The sequence below is a fragment of the Elephas maximus genome, chromosome 23, assembly GCF_024166365.1.
Source record: "Elephas maximus indicus isolate mEleMax1 chromosome 23, mEleMax1 primary haplotype, whole genome shotgun sequence".
NCBI lineage: Eukaryota > Metazoa > Chordata > Mammalia > Proboscidea > Elephantidae > Elephas > Elephas maximus.
This window is the reverse complement of record NC_064841.1, coordinates 57,012,392-57,037,663: the sequence shown is the minus strand read 5'-3', so window position 1 is coordinate 57,037,663 and position 25,272 is coordinate 57,012,392. Positions and strand designations below refer to the sequence as shown.

The 25,272-nt window shown below is 39.0% G+C and overlaps 1 protein-coding gene across 1 annotated transcript in view; it reads right to left on the bottom strand.

The window, feature by feature from the left end:
• The window catches only part of ATP8A2 (ATPase phospholipid transporting 8A2), a 705,555-nt gene that overhangs the window by 370,435 nt on the left and 309,848 nt on the right, over positions 1 to 25,272 (bottom strand). The window contains exons 23-24 of the mRNA XM_049867411.1: positions 25,040 to 25,178; positions 13,250 to 13,314 (exon numbers count right to left, since the gene is read on the bottom strand). Coding sequence (XP_049723368.1) covers positions 13,250 to 13,314; positions 25,040 to 25,178 — 204 coding nt within the window. The remainder of the gene's footprint in view (positions 1 to 13,249; positions 13,315 to 25,039; positions 25,179 to 25,272) is intronic.

The following is a 25,272-nucleotide window of genomic DNA, read 5'->3' as shown; positions in this document are numbered from 1 at the left end:
AATGACGGAATACTACCCAACTCATTCTATGAAGCCACCATCTCCCTGATACCAAAACCAGGTAAAGACATTACAAAAAAAGAAAATTATAGACCTATATCCCTCATGAACATAGATGCAAAAATCCTCAACAAAATTCTAGCCAATAGAATCCAACAACACATCAAAAAAATAATTCACCCTGATCAAGTGGGATTTATACCAGGTATGCAAGGCTGGTTTAATATCAGAAAAACCATTAATGTAATCCACCACATAAATAAAACAAAAGACAAAAACCACATGATCTTATCAATTGAGGCAGAAAAGGCATTTGACAAAGTCCAACACCCATTCATGATAAAAACTCTTACCAAAATAGGAATTGAAGGAAAATTCCTCAACATAATAAAGGACATCTATGCAAAGCCAACAGCCAATATCACTCTAAATGGAGAGAACCTGAAAGCATTTCCCTTGAGAACGGGAACCAGACAAGGATGCCCTTTATCACCGCTCTTATTCAACATCGTGTTGGAAGTCTTAGCCAGAGCAATTAGGCTAGACAAAGAAATAAAAGGTATCCGGATTGGCAAGGAAGAAGTAAAGTTATCACTATTTGCAGATGACATGATTATATACACAGAAAACCCTAAGGAATCCTCCAGAAAACTACTGAAACTAATAGAAGAGTTTGGCAGAGTCTCAGGATATAAAATAAACATACAAAAATCACTTGGATTCCTCTACATCAACAAAAAGAACACCGAAGAGGAAATAACCAAATCAATACCATTCACAGTAGCCCCCAAGAAGATAAGATACTTAGGAATAAATCTTACCAAGGATGTAAAAGACCTATACAAAGAAAACTACAAAGCTCTGCTACAAGAAATTCAAAAGGACATACTTAAGTGGAAAAACATACCCTGCTCATGGATAGGAAGACTTAACATAGTAAAAATGTCTATTCTACCAAAAGCCATCTATACATTTAACGCACTTCCGATCCAAATTCCAATGTCATATTTTAAGGGGATAGAGAAACAAATCACCAATTTCATATGGAAGGGAAAGAAGCCCCGGATGAACAAAGCACTACTGAAAAAGAAGAAGAAAGTGGGAGGCCTCACCTTACCTGACTTCAGAACCTATTATACAGCCACAGTAGTCAAAACAGCCTGGTATTGGTACAACAACAGACACATAGACCAATGGAACAGAATTGAGAACCCACGTATGAGCAGCTGATATTTGACAAAGGACCAGTGTCAATTAACTGGGGAAAAGATAGCCTTTTTAACAAATGGTGCTGGCATAACTGGATATCCCTTTGCAAAAAAATGAAACAGGACCCATACCTCACACCATGCACAAAAACTAACTCCAAGTGGATCAAAGACCTAAACATAAAGACTAAAACGAAAAAGATCATGGAAGAAAAAATTGGGACAACCCTAGGAGCCCTAATACAAGGTATAAACAGAATACAAAACATTACCAAAAATGATGAAGAGAAACCCGATAACTGGGAGCTCCTAAAAATCAAACACCTATGCTCATCTAGAGACTTCTCCAAAAGAGTAAAAAGACCACCTACAGACTGGGAAAGAATTTTCAGCTATGCCATCTCCGATCAGCGCCTGATCTCTAAAATCTACATGATTCTGTCAAAACTCAACCACAAAAAGACAAACAACCCAATCAAGAAGTGGGCAAAGGATATGAACACACATTTCACTAAAGAAGATATTCAGGCAGCCAACAGATACATGAGAAAATGCTCTCGATCATTAGCCATTAGAGAAATGCAAATTAAAACTACGATGAGATTCCATCTCACACCAGCAAGGCTGGCATTAATCCAAAAAACACAAAATAATAAATGTTGGAGAGGCTGCGGAGAGATTGGAAATCTCATACACTGCTGGTGGGAATGTAAAATGGTACGACCACTTTGGAAATCTATCTGGCGTTATCTTATACAGTTAGAAATAGAACTACCATACAACCCAGAAATCCCACTCCTAGGAATATACCCTAGAGATACAAGAGCCTTCATACAAACAGATATATGCACACCCATGTTTATTGCAGCTCTGTTTACAATAGCAAAAAGCTGGAAGCAACCAAGGTGTCCGTCAACGGATGAATGGGTAAATAAATTGTGGTATATTCACACAATGGAATACTACGCATCGATAAAGAACAGTGACAAATCTCTGAAACATTTCATAACATGGAGGAACCTGGAAGGCATTATGCTGAGCGAAATTAGTCAGAGGCAAAAGGACAAATATTGTATAATACCACTATTATAAGATCTTGAGAAATAGTAAACCTGAGAAGAACACATACTTTTGTGGTTACGAGGGGGGGAGGGAGGGAGGGTGGGAGAGGGTTTTTTATTGATTAATCAGTAGATAAGAACTGCTTTAGGTGAAAGGAAAGACAACACTCAATACATGGAAGGTCAGCTCAATTGGACTGGACCAAAAGCAAAGAAGTTTCCGGGATAAAATGAATGCTTCAAAGGTCAGGGGAGCAAGTGCGGGGGTCTGGGGAACATGGTTTGCGGGGACTTCTAAGTCAATTGGCAAAATAATTCTATTATGAAATCATTCTGCATCCCACTTTGAAATGTGGCGTCTGGGGTCTTAAATGCTAACAAGCGGCCATCTAAGATGCAGCAATTGGTCTCAACCCACCTGGAGCAAAGGAAAATGAAGAACACCAAGGCCACACGACAACTAAGAGCCCAAGAGACAGAAAGGGCCACATGAACCAGAGACCTACATCATCCTGAGACCAGAAGAACTAGTTGGTGCCCGGCCACAATCGATGACTGCCCTGACAGGGAGCACAACAGAGGACCCCTGAGGGAGCAGGAGATCAGTGGGATACAGACCCCAAATTCTCATAAAAAGACCAAACTTAATGGTCTGACTGAGACTGGAGGAATCCCGGCGGCCATGCTCCCCAGACCTTCAGTTGACACAGGACAGGAACCATCCCCGAAGACAACTCATCAGAAATGAAAGGGACTGGTTAGCCGGTGGGAGAGAGACGCTGATGAAGAGTGAGCTAATTATATTAGGTGGACACTTGAGATTGTGTTGGTAACTCTTGTCTGGAGGGGGGATGGGAGGATAGAGAGAGAGGGAAGCCGGCAAAATTGTCAAGAAAGGAGAGACTGAAAGGGCTGACTCAAGAGGGGGAGAGCAAGTGGGAGTGGGGAGTGAGATGTATGTAAACTTATATGTGACAGACTGATTGGATTTGTAAACGTTCACTTGAAGCTTAATAAAAGTTATTAAAAAAAAAAAAATTAAAGTTTAAAAAAAAAAAAAAGTTTAGATTTCACTAGTGGTCACTGTTGTTGTTATTGTTGTTAGCTGCCTTTAAGTCAGCCCCCGACTCATGTTGACCGCATGTGTTACAAAGTAGAGCCGAACCATAGGGTTTTCTAGGCAATAGAGAAGCAAACTGCCAGGCTTTTCTTCCAAGTAGCTGCTGGGTGGGTTTGAACCACCAACCTTTAGGTTAGCAGACCACTTGTACCACCCAGGCGCCTCAGTGGTTACTAAAAAATAGAAACATATTTGTGCTGGGATAAAAGGATAGCTCTAGAAACAATTTTGAGCACAAAGAAAGATGCCACCGAAAAGATAAGTAGGGCGAATAGGGTGTGAGGTTTTCAAAAAGGGAAGCGTTTCAAAGATTGATGAAATAATTCTTTATACAGGCCTCAGTAAACTTTTTTGGGTCAGTAAACTTGTGATAAATCAGGGTGACTTTAAGTGCTACAGACTTCTCTCTTGAGTAGCCACCGAGCAGCTTGATTAACTTTCATTTCAAAGTGACAAGGGATTTGCCACTGGTAGAAGAGAACTCTGACGTATTTCTACTCCTGTAGTATTAAGGGTTGGGCATCTGTGTGTTGAGGGGAATATGGGGGAATGGAAGCTTGTTCACACTCCTGCAGAAGTGAAAACGGTAGAATCATTTTGGAGAGAAGTTAGTACCTAGTAGCACTGAAGATGTATATACCATCTCTGTTTGCGGGCATGTACCTGAGAGATTCTCACACATGGGCACAAGGAGACAGCACTTGTGATAATATACAAAATTAAAAACAACCAAAATGTCTATCAACAGCTTTTAAATGCTGCACAATAATTAACTAAACCTAGATATATCAACATGAATAAATGTCAAAAACAAAATGAGTGAAAAAAGCAAACTTAGTAAATACACATAAATTATGAATTCTTTACATAAAACTGAAAAAAGTCAAAACAAGTTTATATATAGTTTAGGGATCCATATACATATATAGCAAATGTATAAAAACATTCATGTAAAGAAAAAACACCAAATTCCAGACTGTGAATTTCTGTCAGGCAATGGAAATGGGTAAAGGAGAACAAATGGGGCTTCAATTGTATGTAATGTTTTGTTTCTTTTTAAAAAATCTAGTGATTCAGACTCAGAGTGATCCTACAGGACAGAGTAGAACTGCCCCATAGGGTTGCCAGGGCTGTAATCCTTACAGAGCAGACTGCCGCATCTTTCTCCTGCAAACTGCCTGTAAACTACCCACCTTTCTTTAGGTTAGCAGCCAAGCTCTTAACCACTGTACCACCCTAAACCAAAAAATCAAACCCTTTGAGTTGATCCCTTAGAGCAGAGCAGAGCTGCTCCATAGGGTTTCCAAATAGCGGCTGGTAGATTTGAACTGCCAACCTTTTGGTTAGCAGTCAAACTCTTAACCACTGTGCCACCAGGGCTCCACAGCACCACCAGGGCTCCATGGCACCACTAGGGCTCCAGTAGATACAGGAGGATCAACAGATGGTTCAGCATAGGAACTTACAAAGATTGCCAGGTTTTCTTTTTTTTTTTTAAGGAGCACTGCACCACACACACACACAAAAAAAATCCAAACCCATTGCTGTCAAGTCAATTCCAACTCATAGCAACCTTATAGGAGAGAGAAGAACTGCCCCATAGGGTTTCCAAGGAGCGACTGGTGGATTTGAACTGTTGACCTTTTTGGTTAGCAGCTAAGCTCTAATCACTGACCTACCAGGGCTCCTTAAAAAAAAAAAAAAAACTAGTAATCTCTCTTAAATTCTAATTATACTGATTTATCTGTTGATTCTCCTGTATCTACTATGTAGACAATCATTACCACACCATCAATTACAATGGTCTCTGTTCTATTTTAATCCTTGTAACTTTTACTTCTATTTCCTTATCTTGTCAGCCTGTGGCTAGCACTTCAGTATCATGTTAAAAAGGACTACTAACAAGGAGTATGCTGATCTTGCCTTGCCTTAAAAGAAGTGATTCTATCATTTCACCATTAAGTATGAGGTTTGGCATAGGTCTGGGTAGATGAACCTCACTGGGTTAAGAATGTCCCTTTCTTTCCTAGGATTAAAAATTTTTTGTTAAATAATAGATGAGTGTTAAGGTTTTTAGTGGGTTTTTTTTTTCCTGTATCTAATTTTTTTAATTAGATGATTTTTTCTTTAATCTATTAATGAGGTAAAGTACAATATTCATTAATTTTTCCAAACTAAGCCTATGCTTACGTTCCTAGAATTAAACCCAACTTAATCAAAAATTTTTTTTTTTTAGTTGTTGGATTTGGTTTACTAAACTTTTGTTAAGGAATTTACCTCTCATTTCATAGCTGAGACTGGCCTGTAACTTTTTTTTTTTTTTTTTAATTATTCTTCCCCTACCGGTTTTAATATGAAGACACTGAAACGTGTTCACTTTTTTTTTTTTTTGGAAGACTCTTTAGAATTGGAATTATTTGTTCTTTGAATGCTTGAAAAACCTGTACTATAAATATTACGTGTGTCGACTGTTTTCTTTGTGGGAAAAATTATAAGTAGTGATACCGCTTCATTAATGGTTGTAACATTATTTGGGTTTTTTATATCCTCCAATCAGATTCTGAAAGGTACATATTTTTTCTAGATAATTATCATTTCATCTAAGCTTCGGATTTGCTTAAAGTTATTTACAGTACTCTCCTACTATTCTAATCACTGCTCTACTTGTACTTATTTCTCTCTGGTCATTCTTAAAATTCTTTATTCTTGCTTTTTTCCTTGACCAGCTTTGCTTCTGGTTTGTTTCATTAGACTTTTCGAAGAATCCATTTTTGGTTTTCTTGATCTTCTTTTATTAATATCTTAAATTGTATATATAGCTTATTCATTTTTAAGCTTTTTTTCTTTTGTAATATAATCAGTAATTATATTACAAATATACAAACTTCTTTCTTTGGAACATGAGTTTTGATGTGATGTATTTTTTTAATCATTCAATTCTAAGAATTTTCTAATTTCCAGTATGATTTCTTCTTTGACTCCTGACTTATTTATAAGTATAATTTTTAAATTTCTATGAATCTAAGATTTTTATAATGATCTTTTTATCACTGATTTCTTGGTTAAGTCAGTTGTGCTCATATAATATGAGCTGAATGATAACGGAGTCTCTAAAATTATATTGAGAATTTATGATTTGCAAGGAAAATGCTCTACTTGAGAAGAATGTGAGTACAGGGAGCTATATATGTACACATTACGTATACACACATACATAGATACGTAAGACGTGTATGTGCACGTGTGCATGTGTGCATACCCACATTTCATCTATGGCTGCTTTCCTATTACGACAACCAAGAACATAAGACTCTCAAGGCCTAAAATATTTACTATCTGGCCCTTTACAGAAAAACTTTGATAACCTTTGTCCTAGCTGTGTATACTTAGCAACACACACTTCTCCTTTGTTGGAACTATCACAAAAACAACTTAATTTCATAAGTCAATATTTAGAGACTATTTGCTCAGTTAAAATAAAAATTTGTGGCAAGCAGAGAACATGCTGCCATTTATTGCTACATCTACCACTTTAGCAAAATGCCTGGTCTGCTAAAAGTACTCAAATGTCTTGATTTCATGGAAACACAAATTACATACACATTTCTGTTTTCTTACTCTGGGTATTCTCCTCATAGGCTTTTTATTTTCCCATGATCTATCCAGCGCTGGTTTTTTTTTGGGTTGGGATCCAGCGGAAAACACACTATTTTTCAAAACAGTATTTCTAAGTCTACAAGTCTATGTTACTTATTAAAAGAGTTGCTCATCAAAAAACAAAACAAAACACTAAAAACATCAGGATTTACTAATCCAAACTTTTAGGTTAACGAATTGTATACCTACATTTCTAAAATTTATTTATCATAGCATAATATAAGATTTCTCACTTCTCACTAACCCTTTATGGAAAATGTGTTTTTCTGCTCATTTGTTTTAATATAATGATCACCATTTTGTTTTACATTGTTTTTAAATTTAAGTTCTAGGCTATAAAAGTAGAAAAATCTAAGGTATCTGAATTAAATAAATAAATAAATAATGTTGAAGGGTTAAATAAATCATGGCAATAGAGACAATGGAATTTTATATAGTTCTCTAAAAGAGGGTGATAGTTACATATTTATTGATCTACAGAGAATTCTTGTTAAGAAAGTAAAAAACAGGTTAACAAGTATCTATTACGTATAATTGTTTTTGAAAAAAAAGTCTACACACACATACATAAATAAAATATGCTTCTACTTTCACCAGAAAAATGTGCATAGACTATTAACCAAAATATTAATTACAGTCTTTAGGTAGTGAATTCTAAGTAATTATTTTTTTCCACATTTATATCTATCTTTCCCTACGTTAAATGGATTGGATAATTTTAAAAGAGGCGTAAATAAGGTTGAAAACTATTAGACTGCCAGGGAACCTAAATTATCCTCAGAACGAAGCTTGATGATTATAATCCCATTAATCAAGTGAACAACATCAAAGCTTCTGTCTTACATACATCTTGGAAGTCATTCCAAATAAAACATACCCAGGGCTACATAAGTTATCTTATATAGGAACCACAGCGCTGAGAAACTTGATCACGGAATAAACTTCAATAATAAATTTTTTTTTTAAGCCTCTGATGTAATAATTTTTCTCTTCCAGTAGCCTGGCTCCACTGACACAGCAAAATACGTTGTTATCCTAGCCTCAGAACCACCATCATTGTGGGCATTTAACGTTTTTCATGATATACCTGTACGATACACCATGTAATTCCTGATTTTCTTCACTTAGGAAGCCAGCCATGGTAAGTCAAGAATCATCAGGCTCCCTGACAGGTTATAGGCATGCCTCCTCTCTCTCTATGCTTTTGATGCTTGCAAGGACACCATTATCAGCAGTAGTGGTGGATAAAGACTTCTGAGATCATTCCCCCAAAGCTGTATTATTATTTTTTTTTTTTTATAGAATGGACATAAATAAATAAGCCCACTGGATGGGAATGATTTGTTAAGTAGCTACAGCCACCTCTGTTTTACTAACAAACTACAGACAAAAGTATGATAGATTATAAAGAGTTTAGTGCATTAAGTTTAGAGTTTTGACTGATTCATCTAATTATTTCGAGGCCATTAGTAACAAACATTCACCACTTACAACTGAACAGACAATGTTAAGAAAGGAATATTATTTTCTTGGTTGAATTTATTTAAAAATCTTGGTTTAATATACATTTAAAGAAGACAAAAATTATCTATTAACTTGCTTATCAGGATAAAGAAATGGATTATCATGCTAATCTAAGACCTGTGAAAAGTTTCAGCAAAACTCACTGAATCCTCTATATTTGTTTTCTCCACTTAATCTCTTGAATCCATTCCAATCAGGCATTCATCTCCACAATCAAACAGCTCTTGACAAGGTCACCAATGATCTCCACATGGCTAAAACCAATGATTAATCTCAGACCTCATCTCACTAGATGTACATGAAACGTTTGATACAATTGTCCCTTCCCTCCTTCTTGAAAGATTTTGTTCTACTTAATTTCCAAGATACCAACCTCTCTTGTTTCTCTACCTACCCCAGTGACCACACCTTCTTGGTCTCCTTTGCTTTTCTCATCTCCCAAACTCTTAAACAATGAAGTACCCCCAGATCTTAATTCTTAGACCTCTGTACCATCTCTAATCAATCCTGGGGGTCTCATCCAGTCTCATGGCTTTAAAAATGATACACTGACTACTTCCAAGTATCTCTTAGATCTCTCCCCTGAACTTCCAGACACACATATATATATGCACACAAACATATATCATATTTGCTTCTCCTACAGTCTTCTTCATCTCAGAAATGACAACTTGATTCTTCCAGTTGCTCAGATCAAAACCCCTGGAGTCACTCTTACTTCTTATCCTTATTTCCCATTTTCAATAAATCAGCAAATCCTGCCAGTTCTACTGTCAAAATATCATATGCCCAGAATCTTGCCACTTCCTGTCACCAATACTGCCAACACCCTAATTCAACCCACCATCACCTCTTACCTGGATTCGTGCAATAGCCTGCTAGCTTGTCTCCCTGCTCCTGCTCTTGCCCCCCTTTAGTCTATATTTAGCCCAGAAGTCGTACCTTTCTTTAAAGATCAATCAAATCAGGTCCCTTTTCTGCTCTAATTCCACCAATGTCTACCCACATCACTCAGAATAAAAGCCAGATCACTACAATGACCTACAAGGCTGCAGAATCAGGGTGCTATTCCACTGACTTCCTCAGCCATGGTCTCCCTCACCCACTCCACTGCAGCCACAATGCTGTGCAAACACATTAAGACCTAAGTACATTGGACTTTTGAACTCACTGAACCACTGCCTGGAACACTATTCTCCCAGATACAGGGTAATGATATCATTTACCATCCAAACCAAGGCACTTTGAGGAGTAAAAAGGGATGTTTTTAAAAATATGCCACTACAACAGATGTAAACTGAGACTATTCCAGGCATACTGGGATGCATGATCACCTATCCAGACGAACCCACGGCTCCTGTTCCCCTCCCTTCCTGCAAGTTGGCTCAAATATCACCTTATTAGAGAGGATTCCCCTAACCACTCTACATAAAATAGTAACCTCTACCTTCCCTCTGAACAGAGGGAGAGTCCCAGTGTCAACCCTTCTTCTGCAAATGCCACTCATTTCTCTCTCCTTCTACCTACTCCCCCTCCCCCATTTCTGGTCAGTATACCAGAAGTAAGAACTGGCTGTATCAGTGGTAATCCATACGTTGTTATTAATAAATCTTCATTTCTCTTTACTTTTTCTTTAACCTAAAAAAATGAAATTATATTATTTTCTTCCACAACTTAATGGATTATCTAATGTGGTCCCTAGGGCACACACCACCGTAGCCTTGTTCCAAAGGCCATTGGTCTTACCTATTTTTTTTTATATTACAAACAGAGCTTAGATGTTATTTTGGCAACAGGCCAAAACTCAAAACAGAAAGATAAATTCTAATCATTTATAAGCACTTAAGAGTCCTGGCCTAGACATATTTGTCAGTCAAGTGAAGATGATGACAACTTGCTCTGGGTCTTTGAAGTAGGCCCCTTATTCCCTCCTACATATATGAGGGGGTATAGTGAGGGAAACCAGACTCAACCCTTCTGTATCTTGAGCCATTTCCCTTGTTGTTATCTTGTTTGCTTCATCAGCAGAGCCCTGAAACCTTAAAGGCTTAATTTGAGAGTGCATCTAGGGATCTATTGTATATATAAATTATTGGCCTTCTAGAACTCTGCTTTTATGCCACGCCTACTACATGAAATTTTAATGAGACTAGGCATTGCTTTAACCCAACTTTAGTTGAAAATAAATGAAAATAAAGAAGTCTTCTTGGTAGACAGAAATAAGGAGTGCCTCCTTTGAGTTTTGAAAATAAAAAGTATGTAGAAAAGTTTGGAAATCCTGGTAGCATAGTGGTTAAGTGCTACTGTTGCTAACCAAAAGGTCGGCAGTTCGAATCCACCAGGCACTCCTTGGAAACTCTATGGGGCAGTTCTACTTGGTCCTATAGGGTCGCTATGAGTCGGAATCGACTCGACGGCACTGGGGTGGGTTGGGTAGAAAAGTTCATCTATGCTCAATAGATATTGGATGTATTAAAGTCTTATACCAAAAGGTAAAGTTCAAAAATGGTTAAGGAAGAAACATCGCTAACAGGTTACTAAGGGAAGGCAGGTATATACCCATAAAACCTTCTCAGTCTGACTTGACAAACTATTCCTTGGTGATGTTCAAAAACTCAATAGGTCTAAGGAAACCAAAAGCCTCATTTAGTGTGGCAACTCTTACAGTGCTTTATAGAGTTAGAGTCCATCTCCTGGATTCCAGAGAATACCGCATATAAAAGAAAACGTAGGCCCACTTGAGTTGCTTCCAGGAAAATGGGATTTATTTTAAGGATGTAGATGCCTTGGATCTGGAAAACTATCTTGAAACAAAGAAGCACCAGGAACCAGCCACTCTGGGTGTGCACACAGACTGTGTGGATTGTTCAAGGTTCTGGGCATCTCTCTAGGTCAACCCTCCCCCGCCCTCTCCACCAACGTGCTTCCTTTGCTTACTCAGGCTCTGCACTCTCAGAACTTCAGCTTCTGCCTGGTCCATCGTAGCTACCCTCACCATTACCTCAGGATGAGCATGACCTTTAAATACAAATTCTAATGGATAACTGAAAAATTTTTCTGGGCTTGTTCATTCATTCATTCAAACTTATACTGAGAACCTGGTGTATACCAAGCATTGTCTTGGGGGTGGGGATGCCCAGATAAAATAAGACAATTTTTCCCCATGGAGCTATCACTCTAAGGGACTATAGACACACAAATAAAATACTAAGTAGTTCAAATGCTGAGAAGTGCTACAGAAAAAAATAGAGGCAAGTGTGAGCGTTGCGTGGAAGGGAACACTTGGTTAGAGGGGAGGTTTCCTCACTACCATAGAGCCAGGTGAGAATGAGAGTCCTTAAGGGATGACCTGGGAGTGTTGGATTTTTTGCAGGCAGTGACACAGACAAGTACAAACAGAATACTAGGATGAATCCTTAAGAACTCAAGCCAAAGAACTGTATCTCGCTGATAGTGGTTTGGAGGCCAGGAGGTGAAAGATTTAGCCCTGAGCATGTGTAGCCCATGTGTTCTCTTCCTGAATGTTGCCCTTGAAGTCGTGGAGGGGTTGAGTGTGTCTTGTCCTTCACATTAGGACTCATGGCCTCGCCAATTTTCAAGCATGAAATCTCTGTGCTATATATCCTCCCATGACAACTAACCCTGTGATTTGCTCCTAGCACTGGCATTTAGTACACTGCATGGCTGAGTGACTATTGATGCCTGTTGGTAAAGAATCTCCTGTTAAAAGGCCCAAGAAATAGAATCTGGTGTATTCAGTTCATCTTTTCATATCAAATTACTCACATAGGTCATGGGTTATCCTCAGATCAGCTCTCACTCCTGGTGTCATCACTGGCTTTAGGCCATGAGGGGGTCATTACATGTCTATAAAGCACTTGGAAACCCCAGGCTGTTCAATTCTGGATGAACTCATGGTATTGGGATGGTGGGGAATTAAGGTCATATGTAGCCTATTACCCTGGTGGCATAGTGGCTAAGAGCTACAGCTGCTAACCAAAAGGTCAGCAGTTTGCATCCACCAGGTGCTCCTTGGAAACTCTATGGGGCAGTTCTACTCTGTCCTATAGGGTCCCTCGGAGTTGGAATCGACTCTAGGGCAACAGGTTTGTTTTTTTTTTTTGGTGCCGTATTACTATAAAATTTTTAAAACTCCTGAAACAAGAATATTATCCTTATTTTAACGTTTCTACTAGAAAGAAAATCCAACAAGTCTCCTTATTCACCTCCTTTAGTGATGGAGTTAACCATCACTAAAAAATCAGACCAAGCCTGTTGCCGTCAAGTCCATTCCAAATCATGGCAGCCTCATGTATATTTTAACTATCACTTTTTTTTTTTACTTAGTGTAAATCATAATAGACCCCATTCATACTTCAAAATTAATCATTAAAGTTAAACCAGATTAAAAGAAAACCATCCTGTGTTAAATGCAGAATCCTAGATGAGTAAAATAATGTATTATCAGGAAACAATATTCTAAGCTGCTTTTTTGATATTTAAAGATACCCCTGTATGACATTTGTTCCTGAATACAAACAAAAAACATACACTCACACAGTAGTTTTATAGTTGTTTTCTGGCAAAAACAAAAACTCTGATTATCAATCATTTCAGAAACAAATAAACAAATAGTTTATTAAAGTTATATCAAATACAACTTCTGCAAAACTACTTACATCCAAAGACTCTTCCTTGAGTAGGATGAGGGCCATGTTCTGTGAGACCAGTCGGCAGGAATAGCCTAAATGGGGGAAGGGACGACACACATGAATTTACCATTCCTTCCATGAGCTCCTCATTTTTCAATGGTGACTTAAATTCAGCCTCTATTCTTCTACCCACAGTATGACCATCTTAAGCCTACTGAGTCTCACACAGGAATTGGGCAAGAATAAGAGGTAGGAAAAGTAAACTTTAAATGATTTTTATTCTTCCAGACAGCTTGAACAGAACTGGTTGGGGAGGTCGACATAACTAATGTCTAAATAAGTACTTGTCGGTTTTCTGTGGCTTTTTCTTTATCCTTCTTATCCTTGTATAAATTAGGATAAGCCTTGGATTATCTAAAATAACAGCAAACACTTTAAGAAGACAAATGGAACCTAATGGTGTACCTAAACCAGCATAAATGTGCCTACTGTAATAGTAAGATCCTTCCTTTGCTTTAAAAATGTTAGGTAATTCTCACAACAGGCTTCAAAGGAATACTACTGTACTTAAGAGAATCACTTTTCCTTCCGCAGTTCAAACTAATCCCCATTAAAAGAATTAAAGTTGAGTTAAAAAAAAAAAAAGCACTGTGAAATAAATGTATCCCAATACCAATTCTTATCAATGATTTCCATTGCATTTTTCAATAAATCTTTCTCTGTAGGATAACCAAGATATTCTTTTCTGCTTTCCCTTCTACTAGGTAATACTGTTGTCTATGATGGCCTTTTCTACTCAAGCTGAGCAGTCCACTCAGAGACAGATGGAGATACTTGGTGCCCAGAGACTTGGAGGTCTACAAGGGACAGGGTCCCTGCTGGCTCCTCCCCGCTCAAATCCATTCACTCTAGAAGGGGTAAACCAAAAAAAAAAAAAAAAACTCGGCATCGATTCGATTCCGACTCATAGCAATACCACAGGACACAGTAGAACTGCCCCATAGGGTTTCCAAGGAGCACCTGGTGGATTTGAACTGCCGCCTTTTGGTTAGCAGCCAAACTCTTAACTATTACACCACCAGGGTTTCCCTAGAAGGGGTAGGCCCCTGAAAACATCAAGACCAGGGGTGCCGTGTCAGGACTCTAGTCATTCTTTCAAATCATCCTACAACCTTTCAGTGCCCCTTGAGAGAAATGGGATCAGTTGTGTGCTTTTCACTAAACCCTGTTTCAATTTATCTCATTGAGAAAAGTCAAGCAAAGAATTCACCAAGAAAATAGGCCCTCAAAAACCAATTTCTTCTCAGTATGTTATAACAATGGATCGATCAATGATTACAAAAAATGAAACAAATCATCAGCAAGTAGAATTTCAACTTTGGATCAAGTATGTATATGGTTATCTCAAAGAAGGGCCTTAATCAGTATCGCCATGAGGTGCAGTCAAGTTGATTCTGATTCATAGTGACCTCACGTGACAGAGTAGAACTGCCCTGGAGGGTTTCCTAGGCTGTAATCTTTGTGGGAGCAGATCACCAGGTCTTTTCTCCCGGGGAGCCACTGGGTAGATTCAAACTGCCAACTTTCTGGTTAGCAGCCAAACAATCGTTACACCACCAGGGCTTCTTGGCCTTAACCAATACTCCCAAAAGAATGCTAAAGCACCCACTGCCATAAGCATTATAAACCTAAACCACTGCCGTCAAGTCAATTCTGACTCATAGCAACCCTATAGGGCAGAGTAGAACTGCCCCATAGAGTTTCCAAGGAGCGCCTGGTGGATTTGAACTGGTGACCTCTTGGTTAGCAGCCGTAGCAACCGCTACGCCACCAGGGTTTCCACAGGCATTACAGTTAACTACAAAAAGAGATAGGTGTTTAACTGCCAAGTCACGGAACAGTTCTGTGTTCATTCCTACTCAGCAGGTATCTTTTCATCCTTAAGAGAATCTACCAAAAAGCACAAAATAGAATTCAAGACAGAGGAAAATTAAAATTAAAAAAAACTAGTATTTTTATTCAGTTTTTTTTGAATGTACAAACTATAAAAAAAAAAACAACTATATCCTGCATTAATGATTGTCACTAGAGAAGAATAGCTTTTAAATACCCTCAGTTCACAAACTTTTAAGCATAAAGCTATGTTTTTTAATCCAAATGTTACTTTTTTTTTTTTTTAAAGCAATATCATGAGAACAGAGTCCAGGCCGTTAACAATAGTTTTCTCAAGGGGATGAAATTATTTCCCTTATTAAAACAACCATGTATTATTTTAAACACTAAAAGAAACTGAATAATTTAAAATCACAATACCACATGGGCGAACACCTGTTAAGTATCTAAGCCAGCCCCTCCCCCCAAAAAATCTCCACCAAAAAACCACCAGCAAGCAGACATGAAAAAATTTTCTCAAACAATGCAGCCTCAAAGTTGTTCTTTATCAGGCCGTATTTTAACAATAGTGAGGAGTAAAAATGAGGCTTTCCCAGAATGCCATTAAAAGTTCTTCATAGTAAGATTGAAATCAACGAACTTTGTTTCTCATTAAAATTCTACAAATGCATTCTTCCTTCCTGTACTTTCTTTAGCTTACGTCCAAAAGGGAGGTCTACGTTTTATTTTCATTTACAAAAGGGGATATTGCAACTTTAATTATTTCCCTCCATGTTCGGCTTACCCTCTCCCCGGAGACTTCCAGCAACCTCATGCAGTATAAAAGGCTGTTACAAATTCGGTGTAACTAATGCAAAAGGATTTGCTGGTAGTTTTTGATTTGAACAACAGCTGCAGAAGCAGGCTATAATTTTTAAACCCTAGCTTGTTTTTTTATTTTATATTTTTCAGTTCAAGCAAAATGCCATTTGACAAGTGAAGTTGCACAAAAATTTTCTGAAAAAAAACTGTTTCTTTCTAGCCGTGGCTGGGGGAGGATAATAAATAAAACTGCCAACACTTTCATGCACTTAAATATACACAACTAAAGGGTTCTAGGAAGAAACAGGTTTAGTGGGTTTTTTTTGTTTTTTAATTTGGAAATCGAAGCGAGATTTTGCTTAGAGAATTATCACACAGAACACTTGCACTAGACAGACCATGGCAATTTAACACAGTTAATTGTGACTTAGCTAACGTGGCAAATTAAATTATGTCAGCCCAAGTTTGGTGTGCTTGATTTCTAATGTTTGTGGATAAAATGAGATCAACTCTTGGAAAAGAGCCAGGTATGAAATGTCAATCCACACTTGTAAATCGAGGCCTAGTTCTTTAATCTCGCAATCTACCAAGACGACCATCAAATGACTGAGCAGAAAACCTCTGGGGTTTTTTACTTTTAATACAGCTGAAATTAACAGCATGCTATAAAAATGTTTAATCTTTCTACTACCTAAGTATAATCAACATTCAAAGAAACCAAAATATCACAGAGTCTATGGCACTTAGAGCAGACCTTGGTTTTAAGACAATAAAATAATATTTTACACTAGAAAATTCTGCCAAGCCAAATCTCTCTGCCAGTGTCCCTTTTTTGTTGTTGGGTGCCATTGAGTCTATTCTGACTCAGAGCGACCCCATGTGACAGAGTAGAACTGCCCCATAGTGTAGTTAGGCTGTAATCTTTACTGGAGCAGGTCACAAGATCTTCTGTGGAGTCACCGAGTGGGTTCGAACCACCAACTTTTCAGTTAGTAGTCAAGTGCTTAACCATTGTATCACCAGGGCTCCACTTATACTGTCAAAGAGATTCAAGTTTCACTGGAGACATTTTTCAAAAAGTCAGAAAGAATTCATACTTGCAAACCATATATCCTGGGATCAGATTAATCAAAAAAAATTTTTTTTTTAGATTAATCAAGTTATCAGTTAATTGGGGTTCTACATGGTTCCAAACTCTCAACGAGTACTTTTGGTTCCAAACATTTTCATAGAAAATTTGATCAATCAATATTTGACTGTGAGGGCATGAAAAACCCTGCCAGACATCACAAATGGATTATGAAAGACAGTACCCTTAGCTTCTCCATGCAGGGTTGGCGATACTCAGTACAGGGTCTTTCATCACGCGTAGCACCAGGAGCCTGAGGACTCTTCCTCAGACCCACCTACCTTAGCACCTTTCCCTCCACATCCCTAAGACTCTTCTCAGTAATGTTCTGTCTCATATGTAGGAACACACTGCCTCAGTCTTACCTCAGGATCTCCTTCCCAAATTGGACCATCCTAACCCATTCTGACAGTTTGTCGTTCCACAGTGGCTTGTGTGTTGCTATGATGCTAGAAGCTCTGCCACCAGCGTTTCCAATACCAGCAGAGTCACCCATGATGGACAGGTTTCAGTGGAGCTTCCAGACTAAGACAGACTAGGAAGAAAGGCCTGGTGATCTACTTCCAAAAATCAACCAATGAAAACACTGCAGATCTCAACAGAATACTGTCCAATATAGCGCTGGAAGATGAGCCCTCTAAGCTGGAAGGCACTCAAGGTACACAGTAGCTGCAACAACGGACTAGAGCATACCAGCGGCTGCGCAGATGGTACAGGACCAGGCAACTTTTTTTCTGTTGTACATGGGATCGACATGAGTTGGGGTTGACTAGATGGCAACTAACTACTAACAACAACCCATTCTACACTCATGTTTTTCTTGTTGTTGTTTTATTTTGTTTTTAATAAGATCTTGAAAGCTCTAGCTTTAAATATATCTCAACCATGAAGCCTTTCAATTCAAATACTTTTCCTTCCAAGAGGTGAATATCAAGTGTAGCAGTTAAGTGCTCAGATTTTCAGCACTGTCATGCCTATGTGACCTAGGGTAACTTACTTGATCTCTTGTGCTGCAGTTTTATCCTTTAAAAAGGAATAATACCTACCCCAAATGGAATTAAATATCAAACCCATGTAAAGGACGTAGTACGATGTCTGGTATATAATAGCTGATACTCATTAAGTTACCATTGTTAAAGCCTGTCATGCTTCATGTCTATACTGCACAATGAGTACTTTCTCATCGATTTTGTTCTCTAATTTGTCTCCTAATCAACTCATGCCTCAATTAGGGAATGTACATTCCCCAAGCCTATACCAGGCACCCAGCAACAATGTTAGCAGCAGGTAATCAAGAAACGCAGGTCTGCAGCCAATTATTGTAATTTAAGTTGATATGTTGTACACCCGTAAAAAGTTGAATCAGCAAAAGTTGTGTGATAAATACACTTACAACAATGTCAAAAAAAAAAGAATAGTTGTTGAGGCTGCTTATGTACAACCAAAAACCTCATGGGATTTGGTTCCTTGGTTTGGAGGTTTAGGGTCATGGCTTCACGCAATACCCCAGTTAATTGGCCTAATAAAGTGTTTAGTGCTTCTCTCCTACCTCCTGGTTTGCTGCATGGCGCCTGGGATCTTAAAAGCTTGCAAGCAGCCATCCAAGGCACAACAACTGGTCTCTATTCACCCGAAGTAAGAGAGGAAGAAAGACAATCAGGAATAGAAGGAAGATATGTAATGTGTGGCTAATTCCTTCCATGAACAACTGCCACCTTTGCCATGAGACCAGAAGAACTAGATGGTGCCCAGCTATCAGCACCGAACATTTTCATCAAGGATTCTATGGCAGAATCCTGACCAAAAGGAGGAAAATGAAGAACAGAATTTCACATTCTCATGGATCCCAGACCATCTGGAGGCTAGATGAACCCCTGAAACTATTTCCCTAAAATAATCTTTAAACCTTAAACCAAAAATATCCCCCAAAGTATTCTTAAAACAAACAATAGTTTAGCTTAACTAGTAAAGAATGTCTGCCTTAAGCATTATGCTCTTTTAAGAACTATCAACGTGGGATCAAACTGACAACAGCAACTTGAAAGATTAGATAGGAAGCTTAGAGGGCAGAAGTTTATGTTAATGGAGGAGGAACAACTCAGAAAAGGAGGGTGAGAATGGGTGCACAACTTGAAGAATGTCATCTATGTCACTGAATTGTACACGTAGAAACTGTTGAATCAGTGTGTGTTTTGTCTTGCGTGTATATTCTCAACAACAACAACAAAATAAATAAAATTAAAAAAAGAAATGTGCGTCTGAATCTTTTGTTAACAACAGCACAAAGACGGAGATTGCCCCGAAGCAGTGTTGCAACCATTTCACACCAGCTTCACCTGAGGATGGGAACATGCTGTCCTTTTAACAGGCCAGGCAACTATGATGTGGTAGGCAAGCACCAACTGTACTCACTTTTTTAACATTAAACTTCGAAGTCTGTAAGAAGCAGTATGAAAGTAACAAACAGTGCTTAACAAAAAGCAGGGGGAAATTGCAACTCAGGAATGGTTGAAGATAAAAGCTGTTTCCAAATGAATGACACTAAAATGGAATGCATGCTAGAATTTCTTCTCACTCATTCCATATCCATCAGAAAAAATTTAGATGTGCAAAGGCCACATGTATTGTACATCTACTTAATAGATGCTTTATCCACCGGTAATAAGGAAATGATGACTACATGATTCGCAAAGGCCACATCTGAGATTTCACTTTAGACCAGCTAATGCCAAATTTTTAAGTTCAAAAGAGAAAATTGCCAACTCCCTGAAACAGAGCTAGTTAGCATAAAATCCCAGCATTTGGTGCAGGAGGATTCCGGCATCATGCCGGATGCAAACTACCTAAACCCACAGGCAAAATGACTGTTAATCTACACACTGCTCACTGGCTCACGTTGGCTCTAAACAGACACGAATGTCCTGGAACTGAATTTCACTAAGGATATTTACTGCCAAGGTATGAACCAAAAGTAATCTTTTAAAAATAAATTCTTGTTAAAAAAAAAAAAAAGCACCAAAGGCGAAAGATACCCCATAACCCCAAACACCAAACATACCAAACATCACCAAATCTAAACACTTACCATATGAACCATGGAGAAAATGCTGCCAATTAAAACTGTAAGAGTGAACAATCATAAGAAATCCCCATTTCAGAGACATTAAAATGTCAAAACAATGTGCATCTTAGAATGGATGGAATTTCGGAGGAGGTTTTTTTGTGAAAGCTAGGTGAATTGGTTTTAAGTGAGCCCTGCACGAGAAGTCAAGGACCATGAGACGCGGTGCTCGCTTGGCCATTAAGTAGAGTATAACCTTGGTAAAACCAAAAAAAAACATTGCTGTCCAGTCAATTTTGACTCACAGCAACCCTACAGGACAGAATAGAACTGCCCCATAGGGTTTCCAAGGAGCACCTCATGGATTCGAACTGCCAATCTTTTGGTTAGCAGCCAAGCTCTTAACCACTGTACCACTAGGGCTCCATAACCTTGGTACACTCTGCGTTTTCCCCAGGAGCTATAAAACTGTTCATGTATAAAGACAGGAAGCACCTCCTAGCACAGGGCCTGGTACTCAGCAGACACTCAATTAACTTGTCATCTTTTCTTTCCTTCATCCAGAAGAACTACTGCTAGATCTTCTTCCCAAATATCTTCTGCTACCCTAAAACACATGTGCAATGCACTAAAGTGTACAGAAGAAAAAAGAAGCACTGTGTTAGGCAGGTCCATTGATACTGGTTTTCATTACCAGGGGTAGCTTTCTGGAGGAATAAAACCAAAAACCAGCTGCCATTGAGTTGATCCCAACTCATGGTGACCCTACGTGTGTCAGAATAGAACTGTCCTCCACAGAGTTTTCAGTGGCTGATTTTTCAGAAGTAGATTGCCAGCCCTCTTTCCTGATGCACCTCCGGGTAGACTCTAACCTCCAAATTTTCAGTTAGCAGCCAGTGTGTTAACCATTTGGGCCTCCCTGGGACTTCATGTCGGGAGGAACCGATGATTAGAAAACAGGCTTAAAATCCACGCAGCATGGACCTTGAGCTGCTTACAGGTATTGACTGTGACCTAGCATGGACAAGCCTGATAAAATTTCTGGTTGTACACACTTTGCTAAATCTCCTGCAGAGACTGTAGTAACAACTGAGATCCTAAATCTGAAAACTGCATTCCTCAACATCACCCAGGGTTACAAACGAGTTTTGAAGGTAAAGTGAAGGAACAATTTGGATAGAGTTCTTTCAAAAAACATGTATTCCCCAGTTAGAAACACAGTAACACCAAAGAGCTGACTGAATCTTACAAATACAGTAGGAAAAACTCCAGAGAGGAAACTCCCAGGATAAATACGAGACTTTGGCGAAGTCATCAGCTTTTACGTAGGAGGCATCACCTTCTCAGGAGCCCTGGTGGTGCAATGGTTAAGTGTTTGGCTGCTAAATGAAAGGTCAGTGGCTTGAACTCACCAGCTGCTCCAGGGGAGAAAAGACCAGGAGATCTGCTTCCATAAAGATTACAGCCTAGGAAACCCTATGTGGCATTTCTACTCTGTCCTATAAGGTCACTATGAGTCAGGATTGACTTGATGGCATACAACACCAATATTCATCTTCTCATGGCCCTGAGAAGCATTCACTAAGAAAGACCAGTTATAAATTACCTAATGGATGTGAGTGTTTCTAGTGCCAAAACTACAGATGTTACTGTACACTCTTTGGAAAAAAACACAAAATAATATAACAATGAAAAAAAAAAAAACTGGACAGGTATCAATTATCTCAGAGGGCTCAGAGAAGCCTTGCTGCATGCAGGTAAAAGTTTCCTTCTCAGAAAATTACCCATTTGTGTTATATGAATTGATTTTCAACCAGTTAGCTTTCTCTTGCATACCATCCAAACTGAGCTAGACACTGACAGGTCAGGTGTAACAACAGGAACAAGCCAGAAAAGGATGCGCGTGCTCCCCCAGGGAAGGGTGACGTGGTTGAGAGAGGACATTGGTCTCCTCCAGGTAGTGCGCCGTCAGCGCACTCTAACGCATGCTCTTCACACCACACAGATAAAGTACTTTAGGATGATAGGTCTGAGACTAGGTGCAGGGAAAGGTCCTTAGTCCAGCAAGAACATTCAAGATCTAGAAAAACAGAAAGACTATAGCTACAGTTCTGTTTTAATTTAAGGAGTTACACGTTTCTTTCATATTGCTATAACAGAGCAAAAAGTATACTGAAATTCTGGGTAAGTATTTCAGGCAGTCCATGACCTGTCAGTTTGCTGTACTGTGGTGACATGCATGTTACTATGATGCTGGAAGCTATGCATTGGTATTTCAAATAGTAGCAGAGTCACTCGTGGTGGGCAGGTTTCTGCAGAGCTTCCAGGCTAAGACAGACTATGAAGAAAGACCTGGCAATCTACTTCTAAAAATCAGCCAGTGAAAACTCTATGGATTACAACAGAATACTCTTCAATATAGTGCTGGAAGGTGAACGTGAACCCCCTAGGCTGGAAGGCAATAATGGACTCAAGCATGCCGGCAATCACAAGGATTGTACAGGATGGGGCAGTTTGGTTCTGTTGTACACGGGGTTGCCACGGGTTGGAACTGACTAGATGATAACTAACAACAACAATTTCAGGTAGTAGTCAGCTTTATATGCCATATAGGAATAACAGGGGCCATATATCATTTTTTTTTATATCATTAGCAGGTGCTTTAGACCAGATTTATTTCAGAAGTAACACATGAAGAGACATTACAAAAGAGGAAGCGTGCTATCCTTCATTTATAAATACGTTATCAACACATCACCAAAGGGCTGTAAGCTTTGGGTTTTTATTGTCCAAGGGTAGCGATGGGTTTGCACTGAAACACCCTCACACTTGTCCGAGAGAGCGCATCCGAGTGACAGCCAGCACGAACTGATGGATGGAGCCTTTTATTGATGTCTCAGGGACTGCTTATGAATCACATGTCCCTCTCTTGTGACTTTAATTTCAGTTGTTAGGGAACTCAAATTGCATTTGGCTAGCTACTATCTTGACATGAAATGACTATTTCCAAAAATGAAATTGCACTGAACAAGGGCCTTGTTGGAAAATCTCACTTTCATTGCTAACTGTGTGGTGAGCATCAGCATGAACCAATTCCCAAAGCTTGCAAATGGATCCAGTCCTCACCTTCCCACTTCTCCATCCTCGCTGCCAGCCGCTCATGTGGCACTCTCTCTCAGCTTTAGCTGCGGAAAGCTGGGTTAGAGCTCACATGTTAGATGGACACTGCCTCTCAGCCCTAGCCACCGAGTGCTAGATCAGAGCTTACACATTCAATAGGCACTGTCTTTGAGCCCTAGCCACCGAGAGCTGGGTCAGAGCTCACATGTTAGACGGACACTGTCTTTCAACCCTAGCCACCCAGAGCTGTGTCAGAGCTCACACATTAGAAGGACACCTTCTTTCAGACTGCCAAATAGGCAGAAACCAGCCCCTGCTGGCCCTCATTGCCCCTGTGGGTTCATTAATTTGCTGGAATAACTCAGAATTTACGGAGTGTATTTATGGCTGAAACTTTATTACAAACAAAAAGGATACAAAGAAAGAGACACATAGGGTGAGGTCTGGGAGGGGTCACATTGTAGGGCTTTCATGTCCCAAAGAGGGATGTGTTACCCTCTCCTGTGCATGGTCACCAACCAGGAAGTTCATCTGAGCCTCGGGGCTCAGGGCTCTTACTGGCCTCACCACATGGCGGTGATAGATGGCATCATGCCTCCAGAGGCTTAGTCAACATTGGGCCCCTAGTGGTCTGGTCAGCCTCCGCTCATTAGCCTCAGGTGTTGGTACAGCTTGAAAAACTGAGAACAAAGGCCCAAATGGCTTTGTGTAAGGTGTTTCCACACCTTGCAGAAATAATTTCCAAAAATGTCTATTTTGTCTAATTCCAAAAAATGAAATGAACCCCAGAGAGCAGGTATTATCTACAGCTGAGGCATCTGAAAGATAGAACTAATCCAGGAGAGGGCTTTATAGAAATGAGGCACCATTGGAATAAACTGGTAGTATTCCAGGGAGGCTGCTCTGAAAAGGACAATAGTCCCTTAACTTCAGAGGTTCTAGGAGGTTTCTTTCTGAAGTCCCATGACATAAAATAAAATCTATTTACAAAAAAGGAAACCCTGGTAGCATAGTGATTAAGAGCTAACCAAAAGGTCGGCAGTTCAAATCCACCAGGCGCCTCTTGGAAACCGTATGGGGCAGTTCTACTCTGTCCTATAGGGTCGCTATGAGTCGGAATTGACTTGACGGCAATCGGTATGGGTATTTACAAAAAGCACGGTAGGTCATCTAGTCCTTACGTATCCATTTTATCACATATGTACCAGAGACCGTTACTCCATAATGGTGGTAAAAGTAACAAAAAATTTAAAAATACGCCAAATAATCATAATTAGATTTTAAATGAGCAGTTTCAAGTTCTTCTCACACTGAAAATGTGCCTCTTTAACACTAGCAAAGACAGCCTTTTGACTTAAATTCCCCCTTCTTCAATTGTCTGCTGAGATACTTAATAAGGAAGGAGGTGGCCAACCAGGATGTTAGAAAAATCTATCAACTGGTAAAATAATTAAAATGGCTATAATTATATAAAATAATAATATACAGTTAAATGTAATGAAAACATGCTCTAAGAGAGCAAAATTTTGTGAAGAAAGCAGTAAAAAAATGTCAACTCTTAAACTGTATATTCTATATATAGTACATTTTATACTTTTCAGGGAGCTATAAGAGTTTTAATATTTATAACAGGCAGATGATCCTCATCAGAGTATCTTCATTTGATTTGGGCAAACTTCTTTGCCTTGTGAATCAAGAATTCTATAAAAAGTCATTTGTCAACGCATCTGAAGAGGTCTTAGGCACCTCATCTGACACTTTAAAAATGTAAGTAAAAAACCAACATCCAAAAATTATTTTTAAAATTGATTACCTATATTAATTGCAGTTTCCTGTTTGTCTCCTGTCAACACCCATATTTTAATTTCTGCCTTCAACAGAGTTGCTATGGTTTCTGGAACACCTGCCTGAAGGCGGTCTTCTATGGCCGTGGCTCCAAGTAACAGCAAGTTCTAGAACGAGAAATATCTTTAATCAAAGATTGAAACATACTTAAGAACAGCATGAATCACTAAACTCTGACAAAAGAAAGGCAGTCAAAATGTT